This window comes from Vipera berus (genome assembly GCF_964194415.1).
Source record: "Vipera berus genome assembly, chromosome: Z".
Classification (NCBI taxonomy): Eukaryota; Metazoa; Chordata; class Lepidosauria; order Squamata; family Viperidae; genus Vipera; species Vipera berus.
This window is the reverse complement of record NC_138205.1, coordinates 107003763-107016666: the sequence shown is the minus strand read 5'-3', so window position 1 is coordinate 107016666 and position 12904 is coordinate 107003763. Positions and strand designations below refer to the sequence as shown.

The 12904-nt window shown below is 36.7% G+C and overlaps 1 protein-coding gene across 1 annotated transcript in view; it reads left to right on the top strand.

Moving 5' to 3' along the window:
• Nucleotides 1-12904, top strand: part of LOC308679030 (macrophage mannose receptor 1-like) — a gene marked incomplete at its 5' end in the record, with an annotated part of 70354 nt that overhangs the window by 28674 nt on the left and 28776 nt on the right. Inside the window, 7 exons of the mRNA XM_081346265.1 lie at nt 214-383; nt 949-1016; nt 2632-2732; nt 4997-5139; nt 6688-6802; nt 9599-9744; nt 11294-11396. Of these exons, the coding sequence (XP_081202391.1) occupies nt 214-383; nt 949-1016; nt 2632-2732; nt 4997-5139; nt 6688-6802; nt 9599-9744; nt 11294-11396 (846 nt within the window). The remainder of the gene's footprint in view (nt 1-213; nt 384-948; nt 1017-2631; nt 2733-4996; nt 5140-6687; nt 6803-9598; nt 9745-11293; nt 11397-12904) is intronic.

Below are 12904 nucleotides of genomic sequence, written 5' to 3'. Positions count from 1 at the left end.
GCACTCAGTTGAGGTCAGTTTGCCAGCTATTACTGTATATGGATGTGTCATTTGCATGTGCTCATTCATATTCAGAAGATCTTGGAAAGAAGAACTTTGCTCAAAAGGACAACGTGGAATCTTCAAGTGGCTCTTTTTGCTTTGTGGATTTCTGGGATGGATGCAAAGGGATTCTAGACATATAAGTTGTTTCTTATACTTCTTCTTTTGCAGAGTATAGTTATAAAAGAGTTGAAGATGGCTGGATTGCATATGAAAGGAATGAGTATTATTTCAGTAATAAAACAATGCCTGCAGAAAAAGCCCGGAAGTTCTGCAAACAACATGGTGGTGATCTTACCACTATTGAGAGTAAACAAGAAAAAATATTTTTGTGGAAATATGTAAGAAATATATGCAATAATTACCTATGCAAAACAAAAAGTTTTATAAAGTATATATGTGGGTGAATATAGATATGTATGTATAATCCATGAGTATGTGTGCATCTGTGTTTGTGTGTGTGTGTGTGTGTGTGTGTGTGTGTGTGTGTGTGTGTGTGTAAATAATATAAGAGCAGAAGTTTTCAGAATTTTTTTCCCTAGCTTTTGTGGTGATATACATCCGTTATTGGATAAAATATATAATATGATGACGGTCATTAAATTAATATCACTGGAATTTTAAAGACACAATAAGTGAATAATCTTTTCAAAGAACACATTGTTAAAAGCAGAACATATTTCAAAAAAAAAATTTTGTGTTTAGATTCAACATGATTTGCAAAGAATATTTTTAATTATACATTGTGTTTGATAAAACACAAACATACTAGAAAATATTCTATCCTATCTTGCTCTATAGAATAATTGAATTAAATTTATTGGCACACTATTTCATTACTTTATATTAAAAATAGTACATTGTAAATAACTATTTTTATTTCCTATTCTTTCTTTTACATTTTAGGTTGTCAGCTATGGAATTCATGTTGATTTCTATATTGGTTTATATTTGAGTCTTGACAAAAAATTTGGGTAGGTGAAATACATAAAACTGATTGACAAATTCTGCAGCATGCAATTAAATTCTGTTTTTAAATTATTTTTAATAATAAACTAGGATAAATATAAATAAGACAACTAATTTTCCTGAAAAAAAGATTGTGTCAGGTTTTTCTTTAATAAGATTTACTGAAAGGGAAAAGAACTCTATTTTCAATGCTTTTACTTTGGAACCCAATTTATTTCTCAGTTTCTTAAGATAAACACTTCTTCAGTTTTTAATAATAGCCTATCTACAAGCCAGCAAAGAAGGGAGGAATGTGAAAGTAGGCAGGCTGTGAATCTGTCTCAAGCTCTCAACGTATCATTAGATATTTGATTAAGAAAAAAATATCCAAGTACAAACATTTAACTCTATACAACAATGTGGCATTTCAACTTTGTGACTATGCAGGAAAAAATATATAATAGAAGTTATATTTATGATATTTAGATCTTTTTGGCTTGCAATAACTTACTATTCATGTTGGAAATTACAAAACAGAAGCTTGTCAGATGGTGCTACATATAGCATTTTGTTTATTGCTTTTCTGTAAATTATAATTATTTGCATCTAAATTAATCACAGGGGAATTCCTAACATAATTAATGCAAAAGAGCTTACTCAGTAATTTATTTAAATATCATCATAATTGGCTTGTTCATAAATCCATTCACTGAAATGGGAAGCCAAAAATAAACATTCCCCTAAAAAAAATTGCACCGATATGTCATATTGTGTAGCCATGTTACTAGGCAATTCTTGGTTTTCGAATCCCCAAATTTCTTTTTATTAAAAAAAAACACTAGATAATGGATAATCTGATATATCGATCATTTGTTTGGTGGCTGTTCAAAGTTAGAATGACAGTGGATGAAAGGATTTACAACTGGCCCTCAAAGTTCCGGTTGTCACAGTATCCTGCGGTCACATTAACAAAATTTGGCCCCTTGGCAAGCAGCTTGCATCTGTAACTTTTCTGCTAGCTTCCCACAAGAAAAGTCAGACATGAAGACATGCATGCATGTGCCTTTTTCCCTGGCCTTCCTGTGCTTGAACATGCACCCCAACTCACTTTCCCCTCCCTGAGATCATGCTGAAGTGCACCATCATCCCAACTCAAGCATGTCCTCCCAGGGCGTCTCCATATCCTCTGCAGTATCCTCATGCTCCTTATATGTGATTACCTCTGCTTTCCACTTAATACCTCACCTACTTTGGGATTATGTTCATAACTGCGACTGCCTGGATCGCCAATGCTAACTGATTAAATCACAGGATGTCACATTTACAACTGCACTGCTTAGTGACAGCGATCCTAATCCCAACTGCCTCATACCTCAAGGACTACCCGTAATTTCTCAATAGTTGTAAATTTGCTATACAACTCTGTTTTGCTTTGTTTGTTCGCTTATTTTCTTTTGTTTTACATTGTTTGTATTGTCCACTTGGTGGGGTTATATTGTCTTTAAATAATGAGATTGAATAATGGAAGAGTGCAAAACATTTCAAATTCAAAATATGCTAGCTTTGGAACACCTGTTCTTGAGCTTAATAGTCATTTTGAGTTCAGAGCATCATAGGTGACTGTCAAATATTTTTCTTCAGCTGGATGGATGGAACTCCAGTGACATATGAAGCCTGGGGCCCCGGTGAACCCAACTTTACCAATGAAGATGAACACTGTGTAGTTATGTATTATGATTCAGGCAAGTAAAATAAATTTCAGGTTTTCAACAGTTATCTGTATGTATATGTTCAGATTAAGACACAGGATTCTTTAATTTGGAATAATTAGCACATAGTATTATAGATTCCATCATTAAAGTATTTAAAAATACATTATTTTGTAACTCTAATTAACTTGTTTTATGTTATGATGTAAATATTTACATTAACATTGTTACAGCATATCATTTTCCAAGCAAGCATATAGCATATTATTTTCCAATCAAGAACTTATGGTTTCATCCATAGATCCAACCCACTTAACGTAATACTACATATATATTCTTAGGGAAAACCAATTTGCAATATTCATAAACCCAAAATAGTCTTGCCAATGGTCAGGGATTAAAGTAAATGCATTCCAAAATAGCTATAGTCGCCTATCAATCTCTTAGAACCATGTTCTGGAATTATTGACATTCAGATTACAAATATAAGAATACAGTAGTTCTCACTAATTTCCTACAATTGGGACTGGCAGCTCCATTGCTAAGTAAGTCATAAATGAAAGACACATGACTGTGCCTGAATCATCATGATAGTTTCAGTTGTGTTCATTAAGCGAATTACCTGCAGTCAATAAACACAATGTCATGTGACCATGACCTGTCATCTTTCCCATTGAGTTTCATTGTTGCATACCAGTTGTGAAGGTCATAAATGAAAATAATAATAATAATAATAATAATAATAATAATAATAATAATAATAATAATAATAATAATTTTATATACCGCCCTTCTCCCGAAGGACTCAGGGCGGTGAACAGGGCAGACATATAAAAAATACAAAAATACAAAAATTAAAAAGAATTAAACATATGCCTAAGCTAAAAACAGTAAATACATATATTAAAAATGACAATAAAAACCCAACCCATCCCCCATCAGGCCAAGCCGGCTTGTTCAAATAACTGTGTCTTCAGATCGCAACGGAAGGAGCGAAGGTCGGGCGCCATCCGGAGCTCAACCGGCAACAGATTCCATAGCTCCGGGGCGCCCACAGAGAAGGACCTCCCCCTGGGGGCCACCAACCAACATTCTCTGATCAGTGGCACCCTGAGGAGGCCCTCTCTGTGGGAGCGCACAGGGCGGAGGGAAGTTGATGCCGGCAGCAGGTGCTCCCTAAGGTACTCCGGACCCATGCCATGTAGGGCCTTAAACACCATTACCAGTACCTTGAATCTCACCAGGAAGACAACTGGTAACCAATGCAGCTCACGGAGTAGAGGTGTAACATGGGAGTATCGGGAGACTCCCAATACAACTCTCGCGGCTGCATTCTGTACCAGTTGGAGCCTCCGAGTGGTCCTCAAGGGCAGCCCCATGTAGAGAGCGTTGCAGTAGTCCAGGCGAGAGGTCACGAGCGCATGAGTGACCATACATAGGGCATCCTGGTCTAGATAGAGCCGCAACTGGCGCACCAGGAGGACCTGGGCGAAGGCCCCCCTAGTCACGGCCACCATGTGATCTTCCAAAGTAAGCCGTGAATCTAGGAGGACTCCCAAGTTGCGAGCCCTATCTACAGGGGGTAATAGTTCACCCCCCATGGAAAGAGATGGAATATTCTGAATATCCCGGTATGCCGGTATGCACAGCCACTCAGTCTTGTTGGGGTTGAGTTGAAGTCTGTTCCTCCCCATCCAGACCCGAACCACCTCCAGGCAACAGGACATCACATCGAGGGCATCACTGGGGTGGTTTGGGGTCGAAATAAAAAGCTGGGTATCATCGGCATACTGATGATACCCAACTCCAAAACCACAAATGATCTCACCCAGCGGTTTCATGTAGATGTTGAACAGGAGAGGCGAGAGGACCGACCCCTGAGGAACTCCACAAACGAGAGACCTCGAGGTCGACCTCTGCCCCCCTGCCAACACCGACTGCAAACGTCTCAGGAGATAGGAGGAGAACCACTACAGAACTGTCTGACCAGGGGACACGGCAATTGTCTTAAATGTGTGTCCCTGAGTCACAGTCATGTGACCAAAGAGACGTGGCAATGGCTACAACTTTGAAGTCCAGTCCTAAATCTTCTTTTTCAGTACCATTGTAATTTTGAATGGTTACCTGAATGAGTGATCGGTAAGTGAGGACTACTTCTATTGTTTCAAAAATACTATAGGATTTCAGTATGTACTATTGCATCCTCATCCTCATTATTTTGGTTGCAACACATATCTGATCTATTGCTATTTATTCTAATAATAAATTAATCTTGACAATATAACTTCTTTGATCAGGTGTATGGAATGATATAAACTGTAGTGATCAGAAAAGCTTCATCTGTGAGAGACACAATAGCTCTGTCCGTACAACTGCAGCGCCCACATTACCTGCAACTCCAAAAGGGTGCAGTGAAGGCTGGCTTTGGTTTAATGACAAGGTAATGGATGTAGCTAATATAAATATTTTGAGATAGCATCCCTGTTCAAGCATCCTAAAGGCAATATGTATGCTAAATACATGGAGACTGCCATAGATAACCAGTGGTAGTTCAGCAAGAGATATCTTCATGTGCTACATTACATCTATTGTATTAGGTAAAATATTTGAACAGAGTAAACCATGCTACAAAATACCTGCAACAATAACAATGAAAAATATAAATGCTACCAATACTAAAAGAGCCATGTTTTTAGAAATAGATTTAGCATTTTAGATAAATGCCATTTTTGCTCTGTTCACATAAAATCTAAATGAAATTTAAAGTATATTTTTACATTCTATTTCCCTACTATTTTTATTAACATTTATTACACATAGTTTTCAACTTAAAATCATAATTAACCCCAAAATTATGGTCATAAGTCATGCCTGTCATTAAGTGGGTCAATATGTGACCGACCTGATTTTATAACTTTTTTTATAGCAGTCATTAAGGAAATGTGGCAGTTGTAAAGCAAATGGAGCAGTCATTAAGCAAAATCCCTGTTTGTTAAGTGAACTCATTTTCTGCAGCAAACATTTTTTGCCAGAAACTAGAAGCAAACATCAGTTTCCAGCAAAAAAAAAAAGTCACAAATCCTGATCATGTGACCATGAAGCGCTAGAAACAGCTATAAATGTGAGCTGGTTGCCAAGCATCCATAAAGCTCTGACTAGGGGGGGACAGGGCGATGAAAGTTCTTTTTTTTGGGGGGGGTATCTGGTAATTTGTAGTTTTGGACGACATGTCTATAAGCAGTATCATCTGAAGAGTCTTCTTTGCTTGAATTGTCTCACAAATTGAGCCTTGGTGGAGGAGTGGGCTAATGCCTCCTTAAGTAACACCAGCTGCCTGCAATTAGTGCAGGTTCGCATCCCACCAGGCTCAAGGTTGACTCAGCCTTCCATCCTTCCGAGGTAGGTAAAATGAGGACCCAGATTGTTGGGGGCAATTAAGCTGACTTTGTAATAATGCCGCTTGGGGGGGGAAGCCCTAATAAGCAGGCATATACATAGAATGAAGGCTACTGCTAAGCTTGTAAGCCGCCCTGAGTCTTTGGAGAAGGGCGGGATATAAATGGAATTAAAATAAAATAAAAAAATAAAATAAATGCCACCAAGATTTTGAAAGATTTGGGCACATTCTTTTTTCATCAGTCTCCCTCTCTTCTGGGTATTCCCAAAAGTAAGGTGGCCATGACAAACCTGGCTGAATAACTATCATCAATACAAAAACACGGAAGTCAGTTAAGACCCAAAGAGCAGATAGCAATGCATATAATTAAATTATAAAATGTTAACTTTTATTACAGCTTAGATTACATTTTTCTGAAAAGAAAGTGGAGAAATTAATTTTATTAATACTGAATTACTTCCTAAGCTCTGCTAAAAAAATTTCTGATTTCATTTCATGATTGATGATATACATTGGTTGCTTCTATTACTTTTTATTTAATTAATCCTTTCTTGATTGATTAAAGTTTTGGAGGGATTTTTATCCTTCTAGTGCTTCCAAATATTTGGCTTCAGAGAAGTAGAGAAGAAAAACTGGAGCGCTGCACGGGATCACTGCAGAAACCTAGAAGGAAACCTGGCTAGTATACCAAACAAAGCTGTTCAAGGTACAGTCACTTCTCTAAACCATACTGATTAGTAACATTTCTTTTAAAATCCAGGAATCTCATCTTGATTATAGTATTATAGCAATTACTATGCCCAATCTTCTTTCCTAATTTCTAGTTTACATAAACTTTTGCCACTTGGGAGGAGCTGGAAGATATAAAAATGAAATGTGTTTGAATATTAGTAGCTCAGGTTGGTAATTGGACTGTTGGTTTGAACTCCGAGCTTGGCAATTTGGTTACAAACATTTCATCACCGTTCGAGGAGACATTCTCAGTGCGCTTCGAATTGTGCTCACCTGTCAGAACACTGGCCTTTAAATACCTTTTTATGTGATGCAAATTGGTATGACTCTGCTATATCATGTTATATCAGCTCAATTACAATTCCAACTTTTTATAAAAAATAATCAATGTTTTCACTTTTTCTGAACAAGCATACCTCTACAAGCATAAAAAGTCAATGTTAGCTAGACAAAGTTAGTTTGAGTTTGAGTTTTATTAAATTTTTATACCGCCCTTCTCTTCTCTCTAATGCATTAAAATGAAAAGAGGAGTGGATGTTCTAGAGGATAGGCTGGCAGATGTTTATACAGATGTATATTCTTAGAACTTAGAAAGAGATAGCACATAGACAGAGATCACAGAAGAAAATGATCTAGTTTTGGAATCTGTTATCTCTGGTTGCTAAGCAAGAAAATGCCATTTATAGTTGAATATCTAAAATCCTTCATGCTTATCCAATTGTCTACCTTAAATTTAAGGCACTTAATTTATTTATTTATTTATTTATTTATTTTAATTCCATTTATATCCTGCCCTTCTCCGAAGACTCAGGGCAGCTTACAAGCTTAGCAATAGCCTTCATTCTATGTATATGCCTGCTTATTAGGGCTTTCACACACACCCCAAGCGGCATTATTACAAAGTCAGCTTATTGCCCCCAACAATCTGGGTCCTCATTTTACCTACCTCGGAAGGATGGAAGGCTGAGTCAACCTTGAGCCTGGTGGGATGCGAACCTGCACTAATTGCAGGCAGCTGGTGTTACTTAAGGAGGCATTAGCCCACTGCTCCACCAAGGCTCTTTATAATTTATAATGCCATAAACAGGCTTTTCAAATGTGGAATTTGAAAATGTGTTCCCAGATACCTAGGAATTCTAGGAATTGCAGTCCCAACATACTTGGAATATACCAAATTGAGGAAGCTGCAAACATTGAAAGAATTAAGGGGTAATTTTATTGGGGTAACTTACTACTAGGAGTCTCCTCAAGCCTTATTATCCTGGAGATTGATGTTTATGTAAGGGATGGATCAAAAATGTTGTGAGAGTACATCATGACTGTTTATACTCTTAGAAGCCGAGCTAAAGCAAACAGGCACCTATATTCCATAGCAGAGATACAGAAAGATGTTGGAGGTAGATGGTCACTTTAGTGATAATGGCAAAGACATCAATTCATACTCTATAGAAGGCAGTGGCAAGCTGCTCCTCTGTTTTATCTAAAAAAACCTACATTCTGCCATTGTGACTGACAAAATTATGATGAATTTTGGGCCCTTCAAATAGGTGGTTATCAGCAGGGCTTTTTTCTCATAGAATGCTCAGAATGGCATTCTGGCACCTTTTTTGCAAAAAAAAAAAAAAAAAAAAGCTTTTGCACAAGCTGTGCTGCTCTCTCCCATGGGCTGCGGTGTGGCAACTGCAGGGAGGGGAATCCCCACAGCAGCCGTGGGGAGGAGAATCCCCACGGCCTGTGGCTCCAAGCCGCAGGGGAGGGGATGCAAAGGATAGGCGGCGGCGCCGTAGCAAGAGGGGGTTCCTACAGACACCGGCATCACTCCCAGTGACAGCACCTCTGAGTTCCGGCACCTTTTTTTTTTTTAGAAAAAAAGCACTGGTTATTATTCATTGGTTTGATTTGACCTGTCTGTGCTATTTCATGGTAGGTTTTTTCTTTTCTCTTGTATTGTTTGGGAGTAGTTTTGTTAGCCACCCAGAGATACCTTGAGTGGGCAAAAATAATAACATCAATATAGTTGGAGGTGCTAGTACATTAATGGCAGACTCCACCTCTTTGCTCTTCATTCCTCCCTCTTTTTTGATTATCATATTTATATATTCTCATTTTGTTCTTTTTCATTGTTTATTTATTATTCTATTATTTTACTCCTGTTCCATTTAAACTTTTATTTCTTCCTTTTTATTATTATAAGCTGCCTTGAGAAGCCACACCTCAAGATAGGCAGCAAATACATTTAACAAATAAATAAGCAAAATACCTTGAACACCAAGTTTGCTAAATGGTAGGGCATCTAATAGAGACAGCAATTGCAACAAAGTTAGTGACTCTTCTAGAGATATCCAATGACTTGCTACCTAATAAGAGGAAAATTAGATTTATCCTATAGCTTAGGCTAGTCAGCATCTGAGCAATTCTTGCTCTAAAATACTGACAAGCAACAGGAGTGGCTATTAAAACATTAGAAACATGAGATGGAAGCTACAGTCTGGATATCTGAATTTATGGCAGCAGTTTAAAGCAAACTGTATCTTTGCATTTTTGCCTGATTTCCTTCCATATTGTGACTGGAAGGTTCTTAAGATAGGAATATAGAAATGATGGCTGTCATAAATGTTGTATGTGAGCAGAGTTTGATCTGGTACAGTAAAGCACTTTTTAAAATCTAATATAATCAAAGAAAGCTGTAAAAAGGATGGAACAAAATATAATAAGTGATGGGTCTGCAAAATACTTTATTGTAAAATAAGTATGTTATATATTCCCCCAGCTTTTCTCACAATAAATTTGAAAAATGCTGCTGGTGATGCTTGGATTGGACTCAGTGACAAGAATTGGGAAGGACTTTTTCTCTGGACTGATGGAAGTGGAGTCTATTTTACAAACTGGGCCAAAGGGTCACCTCGTTCATACAATGTAAGTCCAGTTCATTTTTGTTTTTCTGTTCTATTTCCATGCAAAGGTGTAGTTAATATCCTTGACGCTAAATTCCTGTAATGATACAGAAAATATATAAAGAGATTCTTTTTATGAGATGTCTGGCTATATAAATTTAATGAATAAATAGGATCTAGAATAAGCATTATGATTGTGAAGAGATTATAAAGAGCCCTTATTGGGGGGAAAAGTAATTTAAAACAATTGCGCTCAGAATATGATCTAAGCATCAAAACACAGTAATTAAACCAGGTGGTTAAAGTGCAAAGTTGCTCTTAAAAGTCTCTGGGAGAGTTTTCCTTTCTATCTTTTTCTCCAAATTGCCAATGGGATAAGAGTTTCACTAGGAGAATGTATCAAGTTTCAGATTTAACTCCTTTGACCCAACTTTCCTGCAACTGTCTACACTAAAGTTCTGTTTACCACAAGTGCTTAGCTTGTCCTAGGCAAAGGAGGCAGAATGTGCCGCTTAGGAGCACTCCGTCTGAAACCTTCTATGGGATTTTCAGAGGCAAAATGCAAGTATAAAATAAGAAGTTCTTGAATTCTACCCTTTAGGGTGATACTTCAGATCTTTTCTGTTTGTTAAATAAAGTTTGCTATGATTTCTCCTCATCAACAGGGGGTGATATAATACTGGAAAAAAATTCAATGTTACTCCTGTCTTTCTAGGTATGAATGAAAAATATGCATTGCATATTATTTTGGGGAGAATTTTATTATAGCCAACACTTGCTTAAAGAAAAAAAAGATCCAGTAAAATGAAAATAAAAAACTATAGAATAAAAAATTAAAAGATATTAAATTAAAATAATTATGGAGAATAAATGGCCCTGCCAAGTTTAGAATGCATGATTCATAAAGATTGCTACAGCCTTCAGATACACAGGCATTTTTTTATTATCATAGTTGCTTACCTTTGATATATCCAATAAGCTGTGCACAGTATCCCAAAAGGCAAAGCGTGGCGACATGAGCAAAGAACTCCTTTTCCACCTTGGGGCCTAGGCCCAGTGTGATATCCTTGAAGGCTTCTCCAGTTTCTCTACATGATTGTGCATATGCAGATATCACTTTCGCTGGGGTTGTCAAAGAAACATAGTGGTCCCGAGTGAACATGCACACTGGGACTTTTGGGAAGAGATGACTGTCTAAATGGTTCCTTTGCCTAAGATAGCATGTTCTGCACAACCCATTATTGTTCATGAAGTACCCTGACTGTAAAGATTTATTAAAGACTGCTGTTAGAGACTACTGACTTCCTTTTCACTATAGCCAGTGGCAGCATCTTCCTTTGATGATGAAGGCTCAATGTGCTTCTATTGTATGCTTCCAGATGCTTCTGTGTTAGACTCTATAGGACATAATGACAAGAAACTTATATAGGTATCATGTTATGTAGTTACCAGAAACAAAAAACACTTTTTCCCCCCTCTTTGGACATTATAAAGGAAGGTTCCAGAAAGACTGTTCCAGTCATGAAACCAGTGATTGTGTTTGGCTTTCTTGGTATGCCTAAATATTGTAGGGTGACTGTGTTTTTATGCTGAGAAAACCTGAAAGGCTTGCAGGATATTGGAGAGTTGGATCCTGTTCATCTCAGAGGAACTACATCTGCCAAAAAAATACTGGTAAGTTTATAAAAGTCAATAATTCAATTTCAGAAAATAGGAACATTTCATTTATAGAATCCAATCTGGACTGGACACTGGGACCAGAGGTTTAGTCTTCCAAGCTTTCAGACTGGAGTTTATCCTCAGGGAACTTCTCTCTACTAGAATTTGTGCTTTAGGCTGCTGTCTGCATCATATTTATGTTGTATGTGGTTGGGTGTGGCTTCCTATTGGTTGATTAGTATGTTGATAGACAGCTATTGGCTGTTGTTTCCTTGTGCTGCCACATCCTTGGTTCCAAAGTACCTGATAAGCTGATGGTAAATCAGCACTCCTGTTGTCTGACAAGGGACCTATTTCCCAGGCTTCAATCATTTTCTTGTCTATCTTTCTGCCTCCATGGCCAACAATCTTAGTAGCTACAAAATTGAATATCCTTGTTAATTACATGAGGTTACCAACAAGTTCGGATCTCCTTGTCTTACTTGTGTTCTTGCAATCTAGTACTTAGCTTCCTCTCCATCTGTCTTAATCATGGGGCGATCCATTCAGGGGATATGGTAGATTACATTAGAAGTATCTCCCACCTTCAAGTAATCTTAGCAAAGCATGATTTGTCCTCATATGGTAACCTCTGGCAATATGCGATGCCCACTTGCAGATCTCAGAAAATGCAGTTCTACTGCTTCCAAATGTTGGAAGGGTACGCTAAATAGTTGGTTGTATACCTTCTTTTTTAATTTTTTTCCTTGCATTTTGCACAGGCATCTTGTAATAAATGTTAATGGCTACTACTCTACCTGAAATTAAATTAAATTAAACATTTAATTTAGATTATCTTGTACAGATCACTATCAGAATTTGAACAAAGAGAATTTCTGATCTATGTTTTTGATGATTAGAAGGGATAGATCTTAGAAAGTGGAATAATATAATGCAACTTGAAAGAGACAGAGAAGTTAAGCATATATATGTAATTATAACTTTTGTAAAAAATATTGGAAGCCATTATCTATTTTACCTTTTTCTTATCGTTTTTTATTGAACTTTTTATTTTTCTTTGATTACTTTACTTTTATTTTCTCTTCCATACTTTATTTTAGTTTGTATTTTTTTATCTTCTTTTTTAAAAGTTTTAATAAAAATTATATATATAAAAAGAAAAACCTACATGAACAAACACGTTTGAGGCAAATAAGATTGCAATAAGTCAAATATGCTAACCAAGAAAGTCCATAGTGAAGGAATGTATAGAAATTGTAAACTTAAATCACAGTACCATCAACCTCAGGAAGTATTTAAATAAAGTGAACTAATAAACATAATCATGATACCAAATATCTGAAGCAAAGGCTTTTAGTAGCATTGAATCAGTTATTTGGCCAAAAGGCCAAAACTATTTCCACAAAAGCTTCCTCCTGCTGTTAGATTAAAGATTTAATGAAACAATCAAAAGATTTAAAGGTCATTAAATTAGATTAGATTACATTAGATTAGATTAAAAGTTTTTTTAAAAAATATTTTAT